Source organism: Syzygium oleosum, unplaced genomic scaffold (genome assembly GCF_021117445.2).
Source record: "Syzygium oleosum isolate NSW1041296 unplaced genomic scaffold, Sole_v2.1 Sole_v2.02, whole genome shotgun sequence".
Classification (NCBI taxonomy): Eukaryota; Viridiplantae; Streptophyta; class Magnoliopsida; order Myrtales; family Myrtaceae; genus Syzygium; species Syzygium oleosum.
In genome coordinates this window covers 14,734,379-14,760,359 of record NW_026607486.1, presented here as the reverse complement: position 1 = coordinate 14,760,359, position 25,981 = coordinate 14,734,379, and the positions used below count along the sequence as shown (strand labels likewise).

At 39.5% G+C, this 25,981-nt stretch overlaps 2 protein-coding genes across 2 annotated transcripts; both read right to left on the bottom strand.

Annotated features, from left to right (window-relative positions):
• Window positions 1-192: 192 nt before the first annotated feature.
• On the bottom strand, window positions 193-9,871 carry LOC115686866 (protein VAC14 homolog). Its single transcript, XM_030612282.2, has 20 exons — window positions 9,712-9,871; window positions 9,510-9,623; window positions 9,319-9,384; window positions 8,552-8,641; window positions 8,344-8,463; window positions 8,219-8,247; window positions 7,946-8,088; window positions 7,757-7,851; window positions 7,473-7,559; window positions 7,177-7,284; window positions 6,977-7,068; window positions 6,134-6,215; window positions 5,350-5,415; window positions 4,382-4,497; window positions 4,080-4,200; window positions 3,785-3,946; window positions 3,297-3,425; window positions 2,207-2,275; window positions 1,126-1,425; window positions 193-649 (listed from the first exon to the last, which is right to left on the bottom strand). The coding sequence occupies exons 1-20, from the start codon at window positions 9,799-9,801 to the stop codon at window positions 548-550; spliced, it is 2,181 nt and encodes a 726-aa protein (XP_030468142.1). The 5' UTR covers window positions 9,802-9,871; the 3' UTR covers window positions 193-547.
• Window positions 9,872-12,070: 2,199 nt separating this feature from the next.
• On the bottom strand, window positions 12,071-24,358 carry LOC115686859 (nuclear pore complex protein NUP155). The gene is made up of 13 exons (XM_030612270.2): window positions 23,998-24,358; window positions 23,308-23,477; window positions 21,704-21,830; window positions 21,201-21,463; window positions 19,390-21,061; window positions 19,072-19,284; window positions 18,516-18,763; window positions 18,010-18,424; window positions 17,646-17,851; window positions 16,126-16,468; window positions 14,604-14,822; window positions 14,123-14,448; window positions 12,071-12,841 (listed from the first exon to the last, which is right to left on the bottom strand). The coding sequence occupies exons 1-13, from the start codon at window positions 24,154-24,156 to the stop codon at window positions 12,724-12,726; spliced, it is 4,479 nt and encodes a 1,492-aa protein (XP_030468130.1). The 5' UTR covers window positions 24,157-24,358; the 3' UTR covers window positions 12,071-12,723.
• Window positions 24,359-25,981: the final 1,623 nt, after the last annotated feature.

The following is a 25,981-nucleotide window of genomic DNA, read 5'->3' as shown; positions in this document are numbered from 1 at the left end:
CTGAAATCAACGTGAGCATCGCGTGGCTCACCATTCAGGGTGCAGTTTTGGATATGGCGGTCTCTACCTGAATCCTAGTCCCACTAATTAACCCTGCACCAGAACTGTACTTATTCCAATAAACACAACACGTGAAGACGAATTTTAAGTGCCAAAAAAGTGAAACAACTCATGTGGCGGTTCCACAAGATGTGTAGAGAAATGGACGTTATTATTTAATAAACTTGCATGTATAACAGATGAATGAGAGGACTGCACCTTCCTAAATAAAATATATCCCTCCAGCCCATGTGATTTTTAAAAACAACAGAACCACATGGGTCTATCCTGCTTTATAAAGGGAAAAGGCCAAAAAGAGGTGCTGCAACTTGAGGCTTATCGTAAATTGAAACCCAATTTTTCCATCCCGACCTCCACAATTCAACAGAAAAAGAGGCTACTGAATATACAATTTTACAAGTTATGCCAGACCTCGCCAATGGCTGACACCTACTGAGACGAGTAAATAAGTAGCTCCGGCCAGTAGTAGCAGCAACCAGCAATCTAATTATAGCTGTAGCTGCCCTGGTCCTCTCCTTGATGATGATCTTGAAGACGGCCTGTTAGAGTCTGACATAGATCGCGAGGGTTCTTCTGGTTTTTGCATCTCCTGCACAAAAATCACGGCAGAACTATGATTGACATTCGACTATTTGGCCAGGCCGAGCATCCAGCACTGGTAGAGAACATTTGACGCAACAACTTTAGGAAACTTCATGACACGAAATCAGAAACGGTCCTTGATTGGCAGGAACAGTCCAACCAAAACAGAACTTTCTCTCTTATTGACCAATTATTCACCGTCCACTCTGACATATAGTCTCATTTAATGACGAGCATTAAAATTTATCAAGCAGCTCTCATCTCAGAAGCCTCTATAATCCACTTGTAAGAATCCTATTATTCTGTTAATCTTGAGGCATAGCACCTTTGGAGGGCCAAACTTGGAGCATACTACCTTAGGTTAAGTTAAAACATGCATAAAACCACTGCGATTAGATTTACTTGATCCAAATATCTCAAACACAACCCTTCTAGAGGGCTGACACAACTGACTGTAGAGTGTTGCATATGAGTCCAACAAACCTTTGATGAAGTGGAATTATTACGGAACTGTGACTGTAACTGTGATTTTGCATGCATGCGATGTTGCCGCTGCATTTGCTCAAATTGTTGAAGCCTCGCAGCAAAGTTGATACCATTAGGTACACTCCCCATATCTCGGCTTATGTCACCGTCTTCCGTGATTTGTGATCCACTCGGCATATGATGCAAAATTTGAGAGTATGGGTTCCCCGAAGATGTTCGCTTGATCTGTTCACTACCGAGAGAGTATGAAGGCACTGTCTTCAATCGCGTTCGAAGTATCTTGAAGGCGGCACTTTGCTGCAATCAAGTACTATCAGATGAATGGAGATTGAACACAGACCAGGAATCATGAACAAATATTAAAGAACGACAAAAATTTGAATACTCCGTTGCACAACCCGCTTTACATATCTGCCTATAGACCTATCATCTACACCAAAATGCTAGTAACATTTTGATAAATGCAGTGCCCCACCCTGAAAATGTCAGCAAAGGCTCAAATCGACTACATCAAGAAGCACATGGTCACAGACACACAGCAGAAACTTTAGGGTACTAAACTACTGAAAAAGCAAGTGAAAAAATATCTTTAGTATACGAACATTGCAGACCTAGCTTTGATTTACTAACTCAACCAAAAGAAATTCAAAACTTCATTCTAGTCACAATGCGTATCAAATGTCCCAGCAAATTAAATGTTGCTTCTCAAAAAATGCAGGCATGAATTGACGGTAGCATTGTTGATAATAATTCATTTGGAAATGGTATCCAAACCTCTATTCAAAATTCAAAATCAGAAATAACCAAACACTTCTGTGAAATTAAAGGAGCACTTAGCAAGACACAGGGAAATTCTTGACATCCATATCTATTGAAAGCTTTGAGATTTTCGACCAGACCACATTCCATCTCAAATTCGTCCTAAATGTTATGGTTCGGCTGCATTTACATGAAAGAATAAATTGCCCCTCCCTCCCACCACTTCAAGAGGGGGAAAAGAAGAAAAGAATCACCAAAATCTTAGAGGGCAGGGAAAAAATATCTACAAACCGAAAAGAAGGAAACAACATCAGCATACCTGTGGAAGCAACATTAGGAGTCCATAGAGAGCTTTTAACAACCACGTGTATCTTCCTGGATCAAGTAACTGCAAAGAGGAGTAAAGGTATATTGAACAGTCTAGTGTGACAGTGTGACAAACAAAAGGAAAAATAAACTAAACAAACATCAAGTATGAGACAGCGTAACATAAGCACAAGAGTGTATAACATCAATAACAATGATAGAAACCAGAGGACCGGGAGCCTAAAATAAATGAGCACACAGGGTTTCCTATAACCCTAAAAATTGCAATCCAGGTACACTTTTCCATTTTTTTAATTACTTACAATGTTTCAAATCGGAAAATTGGAAACTGAAGTGCCCTCTCCATGTGTTCATATCATCCTAGAACAAAACCTCGTAACTTGCTCAACTAACTTTTGCCTTAGCAGAATCACACATAATAACTAGCATGCACAAACTAGAAAAAAATACACTTAGATGATGACACGTCTTAACGTTATAGAGGGCAGCCTTTAAACCTATCAACCACCAATAGCATATACACTTGGCAGTTGTCCTCTAATTCCACGAGTCTTAAGAGGAGGGATCTACAGAGAGGCTACTGTATTACATGTTTGGATGATCTTGCTGGCCATGCAATAAAAATTTACTATAAGTAAAACGGTGGAAAAAGAAGAATGTCATTAGTATGCTAAAATCTACTTGAGGTAACCAGGACAAACTATCCACAAGGAAAACCTAATAAACAGGCACTTATGCATCAAAACTGATCAACATAATAAATTATAGCCACCAGATTAAACAGTAGGTTTTCTTTAGTGTTTCAACCATATTGCGGGCATTTCTGGATCTTCTTATCGACATCGACCCTCAACTTTCAAGCTAATAGCGTGATTTCTAACACATAAGCTGTTCATTTGCAAAGTTAATCTAGCAAAATATGGCATTTACAAGAAAGCAACAGGGTGTGTCAAGACATAAGTGTCTCTACCATTTATAAACAAATGACAATACCAGCATCTTACTATTCTATAGTTAAAAAGCATAAAGCATGCAAAACTCGACATTCAAAACAAAGCAATTAGGATCTAAGCCACACCAACCTGTAACCTAAGATAAGCGAAAATTGGAGTCTCTAGAAGCCGAATCAATTTATCCAGCTGAACTAAGAATTTGACATTGATATCTTCCTCAACAAGAGACTGAATCACAGCACTTGCGTGTTGATATGTCTGTCAAATCACATAAGAGAAGTTAAACGTACAACTTTGGCAGAGTTAAGACATATCTAAAAATCCCCTTTCAGGTAAAACTATCTTGATACACAAACTAATATGCAAAGAGTTCGCAAAAGCCCATAAAAAATTTAAAACAAAATAAAACAGCTGAAGAGATGGAAATCTAAAAACTGGGAGAGCTATTTGTATTATAGATATGTCCTGTCTTCCTTGATGTGTATTTTATATAGGATTATCGCTTAATTAGATAATGAAAAGTAAAACACTGTACCCAAAATCCAACTATAATTGAATTAAAGTGCATGGAAGAGATTCTCACAAAGACTTATTCAGATAAATCTATATATTCCTACCTGAGCTAGTACGCAAAGACTTATTATTGCCATTGGTGAATGGCACCATGAAGCATACAAAGACACAAATAGGTCCTTCCCAGCAGCATTAACTAGGGATTGTTTCAACAGATCTCTGAGTCCAGACAATTCGGAAGAAGTAAGCAAAATGAGATTCAAAGCCTGAAACAGAAAAAATAAAGTTATTAACAGAACAACTAACCCTCCCTCATAAGGTTCTGGAACTGACCGCAGCTATTTAAGTTTTAAGTTTGGGAGGGATAGAATTAATTTTGCCTCGAGTATATGACAGAACCTGAACCATAGTTGATGCAAAATCCAAGTCGGCTTCTCCCTCTAGTATTGTAGAAAGTTCCCGATAGACTCTTTCAGCATCTAAAAGCACACAGAGTCTGCGGATTATCAAAGCACCACGCCTAGAGGAAATAAAGTACACATATAAGGTGACACGCAGAAAAAAATTGATAAGCAAACAAAATCAAAATCTGAGAAGAGAAAAGGAGCAGTAGCATACTATTTTCCAACTTAAGGTAACAGAAGTAAAATGTAAAAACTCTTAAAGTAACAAATAAGAAATAAAATCAGAAGGAAACCCACTTCTCGAGAAGATTCTTATCGACCCGAAAATTGTGCACTAAGAAAACAACAAGCTGGCGGAAGTGCTGAGGATCTTTTGCTATACATGCATGAACCTCAAGAACAAGCAGCACTACCTGTTGACAACAAATCCAGAATCGGCTATATAAGTCCACTGCCTTGCATGACAAATGCCAAAGTAATACAGAACTAGGGGAGGGAGAAAGGAATAAAAAATGTTTGGTTGACCAAATGTAAAAAGGAAGGCAAAAGATGATCAATAATACCAACAGAAAAATAAACTTGAGGATAATAACTTTTAAACGGAAGAAAATTAATCAGACTTATCGTTTGTTTTTGCCTACCGATTATGTACTTTTTAAACTTCCCTAATGTTGTGCACTGACTATGGAATCTAGTATGCTTTGTGGAATTTGAAATGAAAAGCCATTGTAACTTGAACATAGTAAGCATTAGTGGACTAGGGCAACAGCAAAATCAATAATGAAATTTTAAGGCCGTTTCATAACTGGTCTTTAAACATTGTTACGAGAAATCTCTTATCTGATTATTTACTACTGCTATTCAGGTTTCCATGGGAGATAAATCTAAGAAGCTGTTCCTGGTCTTCCAACGTCAGCCCAAGACAATAAATTGGCATTGACCTCCACTAAGAATCTGTCAAACCACCATGGCAATTCACATCACTTACAGACTCTCCGACCTTAATAAGTTCTCAAATTCTTTTCGTTAGTATTACATCCAAGAAATGACTTCAGGTATCGGAGTGTAGTAAAATCAAACTAAATACCCAGTATTCCGCACGACAACAAGCTTATAATAAAACTGGTAAGATCTGTAAGGCATACATACTGTCACAAAAATTCTGACTGCGAAAGCTGGAAAAATAACTACAATAATAGAAATGATGACCGTATGAAGATCCTGAAGTAGAGTTTAACACATAATAACCACGCGAGGAGGATTACCTCGTCTACAGGATCTGATAAGCCCTTTAGAAGCGTGTCAAAGATATCGTTCAGAACAGACAAAACCTACAAAGAAAAACGAAAACAAGTTAGGGATAACCAACAAAAGGAAAGAAATGTCCACAAAACCAAAAGACGAGAGGGGCATTCCACTGGGCAAGAGTATCACGCGTCGTCTAATCAGTTAGAAATTTCTATATCATGTTTGGATATTTACTTAAACAATGGCATACCCTACCCATGTAGCCCCAGCAAATCTTAAACCCTGCAGTTTAATTAATATGAAGCATCATTATCCATTCATCCTGATTAATGACTACAGAAAAATTAACATTACCAGCACAGATCCTGTCCTAGCAATCTATTACTCAAGTGAACCTGTAAGTATCCTAAAATCAACTCTATGATAGTTTCATTAAGAAGATCCTAAAAGACTTGAACCAGGACAACAGAGTATTATATGGTATACATTCTTCTTGTGGGTAATAAAATGAAGTAAGTGATGTCAATCACAGCTAAAAACATGACTTGCTTACCAATGTAGATTGCAACAAAGAATAACGGTCAAACGAAAAACATTTTGCAGGGAGAGAGTTTTTAAAATGAGGCACTTTTATGAAATATAGTGAGAATAGTGAGACAAGATCAGATGAGAGCTGGATAACTTTCTAAAAGTCAAATTGGCAAGGGCCAAAATAAAGAATAACCAATGGTTTTGTTAAATGTTGTGATTAATAACTTTAGCCATTGGCTTCATGTGGAGTGCATATTAAAAACGAGGTACCTCAGGACGATGCCTCTCTAGGAGAGCTGATATCCAATGTAATGCTTCAATTCTAGTCGCCTCCCATTCACTTGATAGTTGCCTAAAATAATAAAAGATCAGAAGTCATAACTATGCACAAATCAGCTTCCTATATAAGAATCACAACCAAATAACAGAAAACCCCTCCTAAGAATGATCACCTGAACACAGATGTAGAGGCAGTGATTATTAACAAGTTATTGTGCATTCTGATAAAAAATATTCCAATTTTCATTTCACAGAAAACATTTTGGTGTTTGATTTACAATTACACACATTTTCACAAAAGAAGTGCTTGGTACATTGGGTTCAATTTGTATGTCTCACGTTTTCTTTCGGATAATTTTTGCTCTAATTTTGGTTTGAACTCTTTTTGACCTGAAAACTTATTCAAAAAATCTAAAACCCTGTCAAGTTTGACTTTAACCTTTTACTTTTTGCTTAATTTAAATTTTGAGGCTCACGCATTTTGACTTTTTTCAAATAAAAAACTCTTGAAACTTCCACGACACTAGAATGTTGACATGTAGAATCACATATAATTTTTCATAATTTGTAAAAATTTGAATAATATTTTAACTTTTGGTGGGAAAATGAAAAAGTACTTCTTACTTAGCTTAAGCGTAAACAAACAGGCCCTAACCGTTCTAGACATTTCAGTAAAATATTTTATCTCCCAATTGTTGTTCTGCTTTTTTAATATGCAACATCATGCCAACATAAAACAAGAGCCCTTTGGGCAGTTCCTCAAAACCTGAACCAGGCAAGGCAACAGCCAGTATCAAGAAGTTAGCTTTATCAACTATAGGACACAAAGTGGACCTCTTTGCAATGGATAGTATTGCTCCAACATCAAAACCTTCTGCAGGTTCTGCCTTGATTGCACGAAGCTCTTCATTTGTTTCCCGAGCAACCTTACATCAAAGATTAAAAATTACGACAAAAAACACATGAAAAACACAGAAGAAGCAAGAGATATCGCAAAGAAAACAAGCAACAATAGCAAAATGCAAGTAACTTACTGCTCTAATTTTCTCTTCTTTGTCAGATATGCATGGTAATATAGCTCCTAGAATGTCGGCGTAATAAGGAACAAGCTGGTCTCCACCGAGTTTTACAAACTCATTGATCTGCAAAATGATAGTAAAAATCAACTAGAATTGTTGGGATGGCATTAAATCCACAGATAAATCTTCTTGTCATTGTCTAATATACCATGCTCGATAGACAAAGTGAGAGGCTAATAAATCCAAATAACAGACTTGGGATAATCATAATTTAGACGTTGAGAATGCTTATAGTGCATTTTTAAACTTACCCATGTTACCGCTGTTAACCTCGTAAACTCATCACCAGAACCTGCCCTCTGCACCAATATCTCGGCCATGCGGCCATAATCTACAGACTTTCAATAGGAGCACTGCTCGAGTCAGGAGATCATATTCAACAGAAAGACTTTTTGAATCAAAATTTCAGGTAGAAATAGAAATCTAGAGAAAGGGAGGCCAATGCAAGAAAATGCAATAAATTTTATCACTAAAATAAGATGCATTAAGCAGTGTCTGTAGGAAAGAGGATTTCATCAAATGTAAGAAAACATACTGGGGAGTTCTTGATCTCTTGGAGAAACTCTGACAAAGCTGCATCAGCTTGTTGTCGAATTTCATGGCTCGAATCACTTAACATGTTGAACAAACCTAAAGATGATAGAATTTATGTAAGTTACCATTTAAAAGGGTAATATAACCACGGACAAAGGGAAAATATCTATTTGCATGACCAGCGATTTACCGTCTAGGAAATCAGGAAGAAAACCCAGCATATCAATGTCCGGAACACTGTCCAACACAGTAATCCATCCAACTAAAAACTGGCGAACGTATGGATTTAAGACATTCATACGCTCTCTCAGCAAGGGTATAAATTCTTCAATGCTAATAACAAGAAAGAAAACAATCAGGATAAACATGTAATGGACAGAAAATAGCATATTTGCGATTTGACAAATCCAAAGATGCTTTTCAAAATTTCAAATCCGGCAATTGGGATCAATATTTAACGTACCTGAATTGATCACTCTCAGTGACAATGTCCTGTTATAATAGTAGACACGTGGGGAATCGGTTCAAACAAATAGAAGAAAAATGGTAAACAGATTGTATTATGAACTTGAAAGTAAACCCATTTACCTTTACAAGCCGATCCAAAAGGTGAGCAGCGCTTTGTACATTGGCGTCTGAATCCGCAGACAGCTTGCATAAGGCATCAAATATTTGGTTAAAAAAGATGATGAAATCCCCTCTTACAACCTGCGCACAATCCAAAAGTGGCAAAACAAGTAAAAAGCAATACTCAAAGAAAAGAATGCACAATGGAAGCGCTCCAATCAGTCCTCACCTTCGCAATATTATACAGTGCTTCACAAGCATAATAACGAACTCTGCCATCTTGATCAGAAAATGAACTGAGTACAGGTGGTACAATTTGCTGCCAGAAGCAAATAAAGACGAGATAGAGCAGCATTAACACGACAGCGAAGCACAAGATTGTAAGAAATATTCATCCGAACAAAGATTGTAAGCAAAATCCAGTTTGATACATACGAAATAAGGCCCCTATGTGTGCTCAACTCCAGGGCACATGAACTTAGAAGTACATAACAACAATGTTCCGAGTTATGAGAACAGTTCTTTTGTTAACCTTGCGATATCCTCCAAGAATCCCTGTCAGTCAGTTAAAAAAGTAAAATCCCCTTCCCCCTTCATTCTCTATTAATGATTCAGCATTAACGCTGGTCATTGCCCCAAAACCTAACATCAACAAATCAACTAGATGTCTTCCCTACAATCAGAATCGTGCATTTCCACTATAGTGTGGCCATGGGAGAAGAAATCTTAAAATCTAGAACATCTCCAGCGAACATGCAACGTCATTCAAAAGAGTTAGCCGCAATCACTTAGCCCGCGCTCGGTATCCTGCTCGTGCAGATTGTGAAAAGAAAGGCGACACACCATCACTAAACACAACACATTGGAATGAAAACCTTAGTGTACTCTAAGGAACAAAATGAAATCGATTTTTTTCGGGTGGGCTGCGTATCTGGGATTCTGGAATCGCCGTATCTCATCCAAGTAGATTTGCCTATGCAGGAGTAAAAGAAATACCTCAAGATGCTGAGCTGCCTCGGTACTTAACCCCACAGTCGCAGCAGCTAACCCAATCAGTCCTCCCTACCAGATAACAGACATAAATAGACTCCACACTCCACCAACCAAAAAACCAATAGTAAAACCCACGGTATCAAGAAAATCAAAAACCCTCAGAGCCCTAGCTCGGAAACCCGTCAATCGCGTACCTTCCGGTGATTTGCTTGCGCAGAATACGTGAATTCCGTCGTCAGCAAGCTGATCACCGCCGAAATCTTATCGTGATCCCCTGCCGCAGCGAGCTGCTTCACTATTCCCTCAATCTACACACAATTCACATCGCGCGCGCACACCAATCAACACCACACACTCCAGCAACTAAAAAATTTCGAAAGGGAGCGATGTTCAGACCTCAAGCGCGGCGTTCTTCCGCTTCTCGTAGAGCTTGTCGGACAGATTGCGGAGCACGGAGGCAGGAATCGCGGACAGAGCATCCGCCATGGCAGAGAACCAAAGAAAACCCTAGAGAACCCCTCCCCTCCTCAGCCCCGCGCGAAACTTCACCCCCACCGCCCCCACCCCACCCCCACCCAACCCAAAATCAAATCCGCCGGCCGTCAGAGCCGCTTCCTGATCTTCTCCCGCTCCAATCGGAACATCTCCGGCACGCGCGCGGCCCTAGGGTTCCCCGCATTCCACCGAGATTCCACCGGCAAACCCAGAACCAGAATCCCCGTCGCCGTCGCCGACGCCGAAGCGGGTTCGATCTCCGAGGCGGGGAGAGGGGGGAAAGCGAACCAGATCCCGCCGCCCGATATGCGGATTCTAGGGAAGGCAAATCGGCGCCGGAGATTCCCCGATTCCCCGCTTGACCTAATTTCCGGGGACGAATTCGAGTTCCCTCAATTACAAGATTGGATCGGCGCTCGACAGGAACGAACAGGAAGGAAGGCGGTTTCGGGTTTGGGGGGGCTTCTTCGATCGATGGATGGATCGACCGCCGATGATGATGATGATGATGATGATGATGATGATGATGATGATGATCACGAGCAACGATGGAGACCGTCTTCCTCCTCCTCGTCGCTGAATTGTCCGAAAGTTTTTTCGTTTTCCAAAGGTTTACGTTCTTTTTGTCTTAGCGCTAATTGTATTTATGTAGTAGTAAAAAGATATTTTGTGCGTTTTGACCGGTTTTTTTTTTAGGAATTTCATACATCGAATTCAAATCATTATATATTGTGCTTTTTCCATTTCTTCTCGAATTACCCGAGCATTGAATAATAAAATATAATAACTGACGGTGATTTTAATGCGTCTCCAATAACTTCTGATTGCTCAAACTATGCCCCCCATTTACCCTAAACTCTTTGTTGTGATATCAAAAATCATAAATTATGTCGATTGTGATACGTATACCTTAAACTTTTTCTTGTATTTATCGGACTCATCTACCTTCGGTCAAATTCCATTAGACGATTTTAAAGCCAAAACAATGTTAGTTTTTATTTCACTTAAGTCACATGCAATATGGGAGTCATGTTAACACTATTTGCTTTCTAGCGTCAATATAGGTAGATTTTTAACGATTCTCATTGGGTAAATTTTTTTGTGTCATAGAAAAATTTTTAGGATAAATATGTGACAGTGATTTTAATATATTTTTTCATTTCTTCTCAAATTACCGAGTATTGAATAATAAAACATTACAACTAACATGATCCTAATACATCTCCAATAACTTCTAATCTCTTTTGGGAAAAAGTCCAAAAAAATCTCAAATTACTTACCAACTTTTATTTGATTGTTTCAAACATATCAATGTTTGAGATAATTTACAACACACTTGTCTGGGGAGCTTTCCAATGTATTAAAGTTACAATCAAATAAACATTTCTCAGTGGACTCAAAAAAGAGAGGAGCCAACAATTTGGACATGTTGATAATATTTGCAAATAAATGTTGATGAATTATTAAAGTAGGTTGTGATTCCGAAACAGCTAAATAAGCCTTGATAACTCCATCAAATAAGAGTTAATAACTTCATCAAATTAGATAGTAACTAAAATCTGTGAAAAGTTGGTAAACTCCTAATATTAACATTGGTAAATTTGCCATAAGAATTAATGATTTTAATACGATGGTAACTTTGATAAGTTATTGGAACAAGTGGTAATTTTGAAACAATCAATCAAAGTTGGTAAGTGGACTAAAATAAGAGTTGGTAATTTTCTGTAAAAATTAATAACTTCAACAAGTTTGTAAAGCTAGCAAATTTACACGATAATTGGTAATTTAAAACAATCACATAACCATTGATACTCTCACAAAACTGTCAAGAACTTATTAACAAGTACAAGCAAAATAAGTGGTACTTCCATAAAACTCTTGGAAACAAATTACAAGTTGAATAAGTTGCCGGTCAAAATATACAGGTTTTGAAATTTATCAACAGTTTTGAGGAATCACCAGCACAAAATAGTGTTCCATATTTTCACGCACAACATGCTAAAAATCTGCTGAAATTTATTCAATTTCCTATAACTGATCTGATCGCATTTTTCGCCCTCAAAAAGCATCGATTTTTACCGTCTTTGATAATAAATTACGATTTACGATTGTATCCAAGAATAAATTTTGAGGTTGAAGTTGCTGTGAAGCTTGCTTTATTAGAAGTAGGGTGTTGTTGCTCAAGAATTGTTCAATCTGTATTCTGGGATAAGGATGAAATATGTATTTCTTAAGGACACTGGCAATCCGCGCGATCCAATTTATACAAATATAAAATTGACCCCTTTTCTTTTGGCTAAAATCTACATATTGTACATGAAAGTATGACATCTTCACATGTCTAAATGACTACAGATAGCCTTCCATCGTTTTCTAGAATAAGCTCAAAAGTCAAAATTCATAAACCTAACAACACGTTCAGAATAAGGAACGGTCTCATGCGATAACAGAGTAGGCACCAAGTACATTCTCAACGTGGAAAGCCAGAGTCTCAATGCATTGAACTCCACGCATCGGGATTGTCTGAATCAGAGTCCCTCACATCGCCACTCTTATCATAGATCACGTCTCATGCTGTACATGAGTTCATGTGAAAAGCGAGGGATCGAGTCGGCTACGACTGGCCATAAAAGGAGAAGATCGGAAACTCCATTCACAGGTTCATAGTGTAATTACGATGCCGTCTCCCTGGGACAAGGGGGCATATTGAATGAATTATTTTTGCTGATCAAATGGAAGAAAGCCATACAGAATCATTCCATACATGCTCCAGAAGTATGCTCTCTAGCCCTCTGAAAAAGCTAACTCACGGTAAGGATTTTATTGGGATCGTTAGCTTGCAACACTAAGATTACAACTACCTCTAGACACACAAGCAGAAAACTAATTGTTACAAGACAGACGACAAAACAATCAAAGTCGATCAAAGGAAAAGGGTCTCATGAGAGATTCTTCAAGTTCTCGAAAACCTTGGTAAACCGGCTCCGTTTGGCTCTGTGGAAGGGCTAACCTCCGAACCTCAGTCATGTACCTGTTTTTATGACATTACAAGTAAAAAACATCAGAACAATTCTTCTAACTGCGAAATCACGAGAACAATAAAAAAGAGATTGCAGAATAAGGAAAACCGTTGGAAGATGAGCTTCCTGGGTTGATATAAAGTAATTCAGTAAGTGTCAGAAGACAAATCTCATCTCTACTGTTGCATCCGAATATATTCACATGAGCCATCAAGCTTTTTTCTTTCTTTTCCGGCGTGTTGTTGTGTTTTCCAGGGTGGAGAGGTCGGTTTCAACTCAACTATTTCGAAAATCCCAGGCAACCTCCAATTCCGAACGCCATATTTAATTTGAATTTAAAATTCATTTACACTCATTGCTCTCCATTCCATGAACCCCCTCAGGCAACATCTTCCAATCTTTAAACTTCCCCAATATCACAGAAAAAAAACATCCCCACCCCTCCTCATCTGCCTTCTCTTCGCTTCAAGTACCTAAAATCAACCACCAAGCACAACTGACAACTGCTTCACCTCATTTCACTCCAAACACAGCTCTTTCTTAGTCCCAAGTAGAACAGGCAAAGGTAATGAAGTTGAAAAATCTCCTCATTGCACTATAACAGAAAAAGGTGAATCATAGTCTATGCAATAGACAAATTACTTTTTGCCCCTTTGTTTTGCTGAACTACATTTTCCCCTCAAAAGTGCACGCGGAAGCAATAGTTTTAGTTTGACATTCATTTCATGTAATTAAATAGCTTAAGTTCTGAAAGAATCTATCTAACCCTACAACATTCAATCAAATTCTTCAGCTTCAACTACACACCCAAAAACCCAACCCCCCCCCAACAAAAAAAAAAAAAAAAACTACACACCCAAAACATTAGTTACAATTAGATAGCTTAAGTTTGAAAAGTGCAATGCCCATTCAAGGACAATGCACAGGGATGAAAAAAGAAAGACAGTTAAACCTCAAGCATTATATTGAATGTTCCATTTACAAAACCATTTCAATCTTGGAACTTATCTAACACATGAAGGACTAAATTGCCAGTTCACCAATAATCAACTCACCTGGCTATTGCGCCTCTATCTTTATAATCTATAAAGATTTCTTTTCACTAAAATCAGTTCGACAAAATGTGTTAAGGTATGTTAACATGACAGTTTCTCTCTTATTTTTATCTTTCTTATGATATTACAAACTGAAATTTAATCACCTCCTAGACTGGGATTACAAGTACTACCATAATAGATTTCATTTATGAAATTTTAAGCCATGGTAGTAGAAGTAAAAAAACAAAAGCTAACCTGTTAGCAGCATTAGCAATCTTATCTCGAGCCCCCTGGTTTATTGCCGCTGTTTGCTCAAATGAGTAAGAGCCCATAATTAATGAAGCTCCCGTGACGCTTGTATGCATTCTTTGTGCAAATGTAGACATTGCCCATTCACGAAGCACTGCCAACACTGATCTTAGAAGCCTTAACCTGAGGCTAGGTGATGGTAAAATGGCTCCACTTGAGAGCAATTGATCATATGTGTTTATAACCGGCTCAGTGGAACCCTTGCAAGCAGCAAGAAGAGCCCTTGCAACATCTTCATCCCCGACAGACTCAACTCCTGAATTCAATCTCTCCTGTACAAAGGAGTACAATCACAAAAAGGGAGCAAAACAAGATCAATTCCATCAACCCTCCTAAAAGAGTCCAAATATAGGTGGTTCCGTAAAGAGGTAAAACATGAAACGCATGTGACTAAATTCAAGCTGTACAAGTAATCAAGTACACTAACCAACGCAGCCTTCTCAAGGTGGATACAGAGAGTGTCCAAAGGTAAAACAGCTCCATCTCCAGGGTACATGTGAGAACCCACCCTCTTCAGCACTGAACAAGCTTCAGCAATTCCACCACATGATATTGCTTGATCAATTAATCTGGCCCAGGTTTCTCTTACAATGCTGCTATCAGAATCACCAGAATAGTTTGCGAAGTACAACATCTCCAGACAAACCTGTGAACCAGACAAGTCAATAGCCTGAAGCATTCTAGGGTTGGTTGTAAACCAATGTCTCTGATTCTCTATTAATCTAATGAGCAAATGAATTTTCACACAAACAAGTTTGCATAGGAGGTGCCAAGAAAGCATACCTATTCTAAAGCAATTCCAAGATTCATCTGACAAAAGCATTTAGATAACTTCATCATCTTGCTCTTCTACAGTCAATCAAATTTCAGTTGGTTCAACAGTTTGGCTCTTCGGACTGACTTAAGAGCTAGTGGAATGAAGTCTTGCCAATTCAGAAAACTACGATCAACAAAGCTGCTTAGGCAATTTTCTGATTATTCATTAACAATCAACACCCATGTGTGATTTATTCATGAGAATTTGAGAAATTAATTTTATGCGCCCTCCTTTTCTCCCACTCATGCACGCAGGGACAGAGATCATTTGCCAAATTTTGCTCTGCCCTCTTGAGCTAAAAATTTACAGGGTCAATCCAATCATCCTACCAAGGGAACACTTCCCCCAATTCTTTCATGGAAAGAAAACAAAACCTTTAATCTCAATACAGCTCTCTTGCCAGCCTCAAGTGAGTCAGTCACTCTCCTAAACCCATATATTTAACTAATAAACTTGCAAAATTGTCTAAAACAGCCCAAATAGTACACCCAGTTTAGCCTCTTCACACCTGCATCCAATAGCTTAATGTTACCAGGCAGATTTGCCGCTCAATAAAACTATGTCCCAGGACCCACCCTCTATCCGTCTCAAAACATAAATAACTGAATCCAGTGAGAAACAGAGGAGCTTCTGGACATAAACTGCTGATCACGGGGGAACAGAGGAGATTCTCACTAATTCTAGTCTAAGAGAAACAGAGTTTGTCAAAGCATCGATCATGGGTTAAGAAGATTCACAGGTTAACTAATAGAAATGGCGAGAGCTGCAGTGAACTGAAACAGAGGACTTAATTTCCTCATGATCGATGCATACTCAAATTGAGACGCTATATCACCTTCCGCCATAAAGGGCAAGCAAATAAAGCACTCAACGCAGCCAACTCAATATTGTGCACCACGAAATATTTAAATCATGTAAAAAATTCATCCACTCAAAATTGACATGAAAGAGATAGGAGCTCTACACTAGTTTAAAACCTGCATTCAGCACAAGTGCCCACCTCTAAATCAATTGCATGAGTAATGTATGCATGCTCAGTGATGATAGAGCTGGTAGATCATCTTCATTGACTATATTGCAACTGTTTCTACTGAGATTGGATCAATAAGAAAATATATTAAGAAAAGTGTACCTCCCAAAGCTCAAATAGAACTGCATATTCATTGTAAAGCTCCGTTATGCTCTTCAAATCTAATGATAACTCTCTGGCCTTCTCTCGTGCAGCTTTAGCATAAGTAGTGTCCTCGGTCATGCCATCATCATCTGGGGCAGAATCAGACATGCCTTGTGAACATTCTAACCGGGAAGCTATAGCCTCAAGTTCCTCTTTAATCTTTATTTGAAATCGGAGAACCGCGAGTTTCCCCTCAAGCAAATCTAGCAGTCCACTGTCAAAGGTCTGGTTAGAACCTGGCAGGCCATCATTTGCACTTGCATTCTTCGCCTGTAAAACTGCATTGCTGAGGTACTGAAACCTGAGTGGACAAATCAGGAGAAAAAATTAGTAAAGAATACGATGCAAGCCTGCTAATAGTAACAATCAATAAAATCTCTAATTCAATTCTGAAATGCAGATGGCAAGAAAAAAAAAGCTAAATGAAGGCTGCTTAAGGTGAACTGCCCAGGTAAATCACAAAAACAAAAATATCAAATGTACTAAAAATTGGAGAGCATCTGAGCTTGAGCAATCTACGGTGCTTGAAACCAAGAGGTCCCAGCTTCTATTGTAGATAACTATAGAAAGAATTGCAGATTGCCTCCTGAATTTTTTCTTTAGTTTCATTCCACCTGCCTCAAGTTTGACTTGTGTCAGATCCCACAAAGTTCTTTTTTTTATGCAGGGATCACCTGGCAGACTTCCATGGAGATTCTAAATGTTCACATTTATTACTATTATCCATGAATATTAATATGCTCGGTGCAAGTTTACAAGCAAAAACTTTGCCATTTTGACTGTATTACAATGGGTCACAGGCCAGGGGCAACCCCATAGGAACTGTTTAAGTTCTACTCTGAGTGACAAGTCCAATGCCACTTTCTTGAATTGGTTGGACAGAGAAAAAATGCACATCTCATTAATTGTTTTGGAAAGTGACAATCTACATCTCTAATATGAGCATAACTTCACTTTGTATCCCAACTTTCCACGTGACCCATTTTACATTCTTAAGTGTTGGACTTTGAACACCCTTGAAATTGCATATACAGTACCATTAGGAGAATCATCTTATTTACATATGTGCCAAGCTGAAACCATACTATGTCTGCACTACGGAATTGCTGAGCACTGTTCTACTTACAAGCAATAATATTCTTGAAAAGGAATGTTACTTAGGCTCCATTTGTTTCACAGAAAATGAATAACTTGAAATAATTTTTCCTAAAAATGATCTCTTGTATTGCTTAAAAATAATTAGCCAATAAAAAATGTTCTCATTATCGACAACAATATATGTCTAAACATTTTCATGAACAACATAATCATTTTTCGTTCATTCCTTTTTTAAGTAGAACAAGCAATCATTTGAGGAAAATGTTTTCCTAATCTTTTATTTTCCTCGAAACAAACGCACCCTTAGCATACATTCATCTCATTATCTGCTTGCTTGCAGCTTGAAAGAACCAAACAGAGGAATTCACAATAAAAGTAACCTTTGCTCTAGAGTCGGAGCATCCCCTGCATTGTTCGATCGCCTCTCAGCCAGTCTAAGCAAGACATGAGCTGCAAGCACGTGCTGCCTCTTTGAGACATAATACCGTGCGAGGAGATCAAAATACTTTGCCTGATTACTTTGGATAGCTCCACCAAGTTGACCTGATTGAGAAGTAGCTGACAATACCCCAGAAACAGCTCGAACCTTCCAAGTAGACGGTAGAGAGTATAAATTATGAAAAATAAAAGAAAAGAGAACCAAAAAATTATAGGCACTATAAGCAGATTTCATTCGGAAGGAAAAATGCACTCGATTGTTGTTTAAATGATCCAGGAAAAAAAGAGATCAAGGAAAAGGATTACCTCTTGAATAGTTTGCCGGCCTGCACTCTGAAGAAAAGGTACCAAATCTGGGCCTCCATATTCCAACAATTCATTTTCCAGGCTCAAATTGATCATAGCACGGTACAGGTACTCATGAAATAATCGATCAGGTGACTGAACTCCAAGTTGAACAATTTGGCATATATATCTCTTCCGAGAAGCCTGATCAAGGATTGACCGTGCAGCAACAGGCTTAACAGGGGAACCGAATTCTCTGTGTGAAGCCTCACCTTTAAGAGAACGCAAGGCACTGATGATAATTTCATAGCATTGCTCCCGCTTAGCAAGTGCATGTTCACGAACTGCTGGATCAACTTGGTCATTCATAGCATCACCAGTGGGGTCGAGTGCTTGTGCCTTCTCCAAAGGCAAACGTACCACAGCTTCATAAAATCTGTATCGATTTCTCATGTTATGTTTGTATATTTGATGGTTTAACGACAACTACAAAAAATAAAAAACTGTTGTAAGGTTACAAAGTTAACCTTAAGTCCTCAAATCTTTTGCAGACGGTTTGCAAATCGGCAGATTCTGGAACTTTACTCAAGAAATTGAAGGCCTCCCTTGCAAGATTCACCCTCTCCTCAATGTCTGAAGTTACAGCAGCTTTCTCGAGACATTCCACAGCCAAGAAAAACTTGTAATCAGACTCTTTGAAGTAACTTGGACAACCCTCACGCAATCTGGCACTGATGTCATCCACTGTTCCCCTACCATCAGGACCAGTATAATTCTGGTACACGAGTTACATTCAATTCAGGGTGGAGTCTAACATGCAGAGCCATCGCAATAACAAATTGGAAAATGTTAAAGATTGCCCCTAGGGCACTTGTTGAGCGTTATATGATGTAACTTTCTTAAAGTGTGACAATCCAATTTTCAAGGCCTCTCGAAATGTGTTATTTCCACCTTCAGTTAACTTAACCAGTGCCCTAGGGGCACTTTTAAATAAGACCCTAACAGAATGAAGAAAGACAATTCAAAGAAAAATGTGCAAAAGAAGAAAAGATCTTCATGTTAAGCAATATAATCACCCATTACCTCCATTAAAACAGATATAAGCCTTGTGGCAATGCGGTCACCCTCCTCGGCGCAAACCAGTTGATGGAAGGTTAGCTGAACCAAGGATTGCTGAAAACTAGCATCAAATCCCTGAATCAAGCGTGTTAAATGATGCTGTGAAAGAAGCTGAAGCAAAAATAATGCTTCACTAGATCTGAGAAGCAACTGTCTGATGCATTCCATTGCTCGCACCTGCGTTATCGTACAACGAAAATGAAAAGGCGACAAACTAAAAGAGCATTGCAATAGGAAAAGCTGATCTAACTATTACAATTTTCTTGGGCAAATTCAACCAACCTCCATAGCAGCCAACTCTGCAGGACTATATGGTAGCCGTTGCCTTTTAGTGGCTGTCCCACTACCATTAGAATCAACATTCCGAGAGTAAGAACCAAATAAATTTCTCATAAGACTCCTATCACCGACCCCTGATTCTGGATGTGTCCCATACAAGATAGAGCCTGTCCAGTCTCCTAGACCAGCCACACACCCGTAAAGTCCCCTCCTCTGGTCCCTTCTGGACCTCAGAAACTTCTCCAATGAACGCAGCTTGTTTTCAAGAATTTGCATAGCCCCAAAGGAGAGTCTGCAGACAATTACACCACTTTCTGACAGCACATCAGCTGAGGAACCTAAGCCTCCTTTCTTAATCATGACAGGGAGCTCCCACACCGGATACAACAACCTTGATGAGCACAAACACAGCCCTTCATGGGCACCAGAAAATACAGGCTCAGCCTCTTGTACAACCTGCCCCATGCTAAATCCCCCGCTGGCAGTTCTTGTATTGGATAATCCACTAGAACCCTCAAGCTGTGGTACTCCCACAAGTCTTGGATCCTCAAAAGACTCGGCAGCCTTCTCAGCAACAGCATTGCTAGTAATATTTTCAGAATCAACTATCCTGCCTGCTAGCATCAGACACATTGCAGCTGCCTCACCAGCGCCAAATCGATTGAAGAAGTCTTCCAAAACAGATCTCGGAGAGCTGGACTCAAACAACCTTCTCAATATGTCCACAGGCCTGTTAAAAACAACTTCCATCAATCCCATTGTGCTGAATACAACAACTTTTCTCCTAGGCAATATGTGTTGTATTGCAAGGTCACTTCTTGCCCAAAGTTTCCCAGATATCTTTTCTGAGGACTCCCCCGAATTTTCAATCCTACAAAATTCAAGTTCTGAATACAGTGACTGAACAGTGGCTGCAGTATCTGGTGGAGGTAGAACATCTGCCACAGAAAGCATTCGACCTTCAATGGGTAGGGAAGAAACAGATTCCCGTAATGCACGAGAACTTCTTACACTTGTTCCTAATGCACCTGATGAAGATGATTGTGTGCTTGAATCTTTGCTCACAATAAGAAGAGAAGAGACAGTGGGCGATGATGAATCAGAAAGGACAAGAGTTCCCGTGGAATAGTAGGCAGATTCAACCTTCAGTGAGAGATCCTCACTTGGAGATCTAGCTGAGAGAGATATGTTACCAAAGGAAAGGCCACCGCTGACCCCCAAAGGAGGAGAAGGTCTAGATGTTACTACTTTTAAGCAGCTTGGCTTATAATGGCTTGCTTCAAATCCGCCCAGCCCACCGACACTACCTGTGTTTCCATTCGATGACGAAGTTGAAAGGTACATTCTTCTTCCATCTGATAATACTGCGACGAGGTGTAGCCACTTTGATTCAACTGTTGATAAAGGTGAAATGCAAACTATTGAGGGCTTTCCTGGTCGAGTTGAGGCTCTCTGAGTTGTTGATTGTCTAGCTCCATAATGTGCATCCCTCTGATTAATAAGATTTCTTTCTTCTGTTACTTTCTTCAATGGCCCATCTCCATTTGATAATAGAACAAAAACTTGTACTTTCATTTCCTCCGTCCGCGCATACAGAATTTGTCTTTCATTATCGAAAACCATTTCTACAATAGGGTCAACTGCTGCAAACTTAAATACATTTGGAACAACCCACCTGAAAAGGAGAAACCGGTTCTCAAATCTACGGACAAGCAAAAGAATCACAAAAACACTAGAGAATTTCAAATTGACAGGCAAAATTATTTCTAACTAACATTAAAGATTATCATTATCGGACAAATGTGCAGTAATACCTTGAAATAACGGTACCTAAACCAGCAGTAACGCAAACCTTTCGACAACGTTTGTGCCAGCCAGAACCAGTGGTGTATAAAAGTTCGTAAATGTGTCCATCACGGCCAGCCAGGAAAATACGACCTTTCTCGGTACAGGTGATCCACGTCATGGTGACTCCATCAGATGGAATTGTATATTCTGGCAGAAGCTGTAGCGAGACCTCAGAATATGGATCGGTGCCATCAGCTCCTCCAGAGCTACATACTCCAACAAGAATCAACTGACAGAAAATTGAAGCAGATAAGAGATTATAAATTTGCACAATAAAAGAATAAACCATAATTATGGTGAGAAAACACGTAAGAAATCCTAATAAATGAGAGACCTCTAAAAGTTATTAAGTTTGAGTTCAAGATAGGGAACAGAAAATTACACATATTTCTTTCCTTTCATGGAAAATTACACCGGAAAAAAAATGCCATCTCTAGTATCAGGAGCCAAAAGTAGAAATTTGAATTACCTCAAGAGGCGTCGCTAAAATCAATAGATACTGGATGGCCTCGATAAAGATGCCAGGTTTGGATTTACAGAGGCCAACAGCACATATAGCTTGTTCCTCAACGTTGAATTCAGGACATTGACCATCCCTAAACATGAGAGAAGGAGAACAGACTGAAAATTATAAAACAACAATTAAAACAATAAGCCTTCTGAAAAGCCTTTCAAAATCTCATAAGGACCACAACTCTGATTTGAATCACAAGCCACTAACATTATGTTCCAGTGCCATCCCTTGCATGCAGGCCATTTACCAGATGAGAATTTTGCATATCGAAGGGATCACTTAGTTAAAGCAATTCTGTTCATCGTGCCATCAAAGGCGAATGATGTATCATTTAACTAGCAAAAGTATCAATAAAATAAAAAAGGGAACAAAACACAAGTACAGCTTCACATATTTGGAGGTTTGTAGAAACACAAACAGCTATATAGTTTTTGTGATGCAATGATTAGCACAAGGACTTTGGTTGCTCTGCAAAATAATAGCGCAATCAATTTTCCTCAACTTTGCTTTAGCATGCAGAAAAACATTTGTTGAATTTATGCTCTGTGTAATTAGTTCATCAATTAAGCTATGAACTACCTAAACCTGCCTGTACTCGTATCAGGTAGGCTGCCTAGAGGCTAAAAACTTATTTAGCCAAACTACTGACATTGCTTAATGGCCAAAAATAAAAATAATTACTGCCCGTGCTTACCACAGTATCAATCAGATGGCAATGGATTTGCATTCTCTACATCCATGTAAACATATTCATCTCTTATTACATTCACAGTAGCCTCAGTTCAGCTTGTGCCTTACCTTTAGAAATTCTTTCACTCTTTTTGCCTCATCTGCATAATTCATAGAAGGTTTTGTTTTATTACAACTTAACAGAACTAATTCATTCTCTCATCTGAATGATTATTCTATTTAAATTAGTTAAATTTCACACCTCGACACGGTGAAATATTAATGAGTACTATTCTCTCCCCATAGTTTTATGAAATAAGGAAAGCAGCCAATCTTTTTTCCCTGAAGCATGTAGCTTTTCTGCACTTCTTTCGAGGATTTCACGGTCACTGCTTTAGTTGCACTTGTAGGCCAAGGTCAGATGTTTTATCGAAATGTAGGCATATCTAAGTATTCTAAAAAAGAAAGACCCTAATTAAAAGACATGGTTAAATTGCAACATAGTGTTCGTTTATGAAGGACTAAAAATAAATAGCCATATATTCTCCCTTCATGAGTTGCACATGGTCTCGGCCGATTTTCCAGAATCAATAAAATCGAGTATTTTCCTATGACTATATTTGGGCCTATCTACTACAATATCTAAAGAAACACCATTTATGATTACCCCATCCTTCATACATGACATCAACTAAGTCAATACATCAAAAAGATGCAAGATTCACGGCCTACAATTGACATCCTTGTACGTGGTTAAAACTCGTAATTAGCTGATTGAGTGGAGATACAAAAAAAGAAAAACTAACGAAAAGAAGAATATTTCAAAGGAACAAAAAGCTTGCAGCTGTTAAAGTGAAGGAGTCTGAAGTCAAATGATATTGTGTACCCACCACCGATCAAACCGCCAAAGAAATAAAGAATTATCGACGGATGCCCATGCCCTGCGTATTTCCGGAAATATTCCACATAAAGCCGTTCCTTCCCCACCAGCAGCATTATATCTTTCAATGAGCACAGGAGGTAACTCCCAGGTCTCCGATATCTCTACCAAAGGAGGCCACTGCGAAAAAAAGAAGAAGAAAAAGAGCAAAACATCATCCCTGCCTAGGCAAAAAGAAAGTGCACGTCGAAACGCATCTAAGAGGAAACCCGCAATTCCTCCGTACTTGATTTTTGGTTCTTTAAAGTACGACATATTTGAAGAGGCAAATTATAACCGCCGAAAAAGAGAATAGTGCAACTAATAACCAACACAACGATCCGTGGCCATCCAATTGCATAAGATAAAATCTGCCAGCCATTCAAAAGCACCTCGGAGTCGACAAGATTCATTTGCAAGACCACAATCACACAGAGAACCTCCTTAGGAGAAGGAACACGATACGCGTGGCCAAAATTGACCTACTTTTCAAGAATTTGTGGGCTAACTTCGAATCACTGCCCCCAATCCCCTGCCAAAGTCGGCACCTTCGCGAGAGCTACTCCCCCCCCCCGCTTAGCTTTCTCCACACCAGTTCAAGCAACCCACGACTCCTTTTCCTACGCCAAAAAAATTTCGAGACCGTGGGGGAGGCACGTACCTCCCTGGGGTGGGTCGCGTATGGATGGCTGACGTATCTGGACGCCTCGAGGGCCTCCTCGAGGTCGGTGTGGGACGCGGCCTCGCGGCCGATGCGGTCGCCCAGGGCGATCCCCGCGTTGGTGACGTCCCGCATCACGATCTCTTCCTCCCACGACATCCCTGCAAGCTCCTCCTGCGGCTGCGGCTGCAGCGGCTGCGGCGGCGGCGGCGGCGGCGGCGGAGAGAACCGAGATCGAGGCGCAACCGCCGGGCGGACCCGGCAAACTCCCGGTCTCCGAGAGGACCGTCCGAAGAGGGAATTTCAGAGAGAGGGAGAGAGAGAGAGTTTGAATAGGGTTTTTGGGAGGGTTTTGATTTGGGGGGTTTTAGCGGGTGGCGGGCAAAATATTTTAGTAGTTAAAGCTTCTCGTTTTTTTCGAAAATAGGGGCGGATTTTTTTTTTATTTTTTTGGTAAATTTTTTTTAAGGGGGGTGGTGTGATGTGAATCGAGATAATCGAAATTTTTTTTTTTTATCGATTTGTTCGGGGAGGACTCGATTGTTTTGTCGAGTCCATTAGTTTGGACAGAATTTCGACTCGATGCCCCCGTGTAATTTGCACGTGAATTTTTAGAGCTTAATTGCATTTTTGTTTTTGGGTACAAGATGTAGTCCTCGTTCGTTCGTTACGATAAAAAGATGAGCACCCGTAGCGTAGATGGTGATTCGGGTCGGAGCCCAAAAGGCTTGAGGGGGATATAAGGTCTAAGCCATTTATCAGATCAAATTGATTTACCGTCCACTCACAAATGCATTATGCTCTATAAAGATCAATTATGGCAATCAAGATTTAAGTCTGTTAGCCAAAAATTTTATATGCAAAGTTGCACAAGCTGACAAAATTGCTCCAGTTTTTCAGGATGAGCGACTTTTGGGACAAGTGAGATCTGGATTCTATTAAGTCGTGGATTGAATTTCCCAAAAAAGAAGAATTTCTGTACTTAACCGAATTCCTTACTTTGAATATCTTTCCAGTATGCTTGGTAGGACTATCCATTCAAACCATCATGCCCGAGTGCTTCGGTGGCCTCCCAATTGATGAACGGCCATTGAGTGTGACTTCTCCGGTTAGGCATGTGTTTATTCCATCCCTCACTAGACACAGATAATCCTCCGGAATGGACTGAAAATTGCGATACCCAACGGACCAATATAAATCTCTGAAGCAGTCCATATTCATCGGTTTCAACTGGTCAGGATTTCTACTCCATTCCTCTTCATTAACTTTCAAAATATAACTCTTGTTCCTTTGTCGTCTCTAAATAACAGCGGCATGAAATTACTTCGTGTTTCTATTCCCCCGTTCCAACTAGTCGATTCTAGAACGTATCTCCCAATACATCTCCTCCTGCTGCCGTAACTTTTCAATTTCACCATTTAGGCATCGCACTCTAGCCGCGCCATACTTCTGACCCGTGCTATTCACGATATTATGAAGCTCCTGCTTCATTAGGCTGAAGTTGCGTGAGAGAACTTGTTCTTGCTCTACTCGGTTAGGACTCTAGAAACACTGCCCAATTTTACTGAACAAGCCAGCATTTCACTCTTTTCCTTGGTGGCCAAGTGTTCCTCACTACTTTACGTACCCACGCTCTTCATCCTCAAGCCAAAAACCAAGGGCCAGAATTTACAACCCTTTTTCTTGCCAGCCTCGACATCAAAGGTGAAAGAGAATAACCCCGATTCACGCCGTATAAATGTGACATGCTCAGTTTTCCAAGCCCACTTCCTAGGATTCTAGAACGCTAGGGAATTTACACTAGGCTTAGTGCGAACCCCGCCAAATAATGTGATATGGCATTCCCCTTAACTTTTTCTCCGAAACCATTACATTCATTACATTTACAGCTACTTTGGACCTTGGGTTCCTCGCCACATTCGCCCCAACTTTCTACATAGTGCAGCCATACGCCTCTCAGACTCATTCTTGCCTTCCATATTTT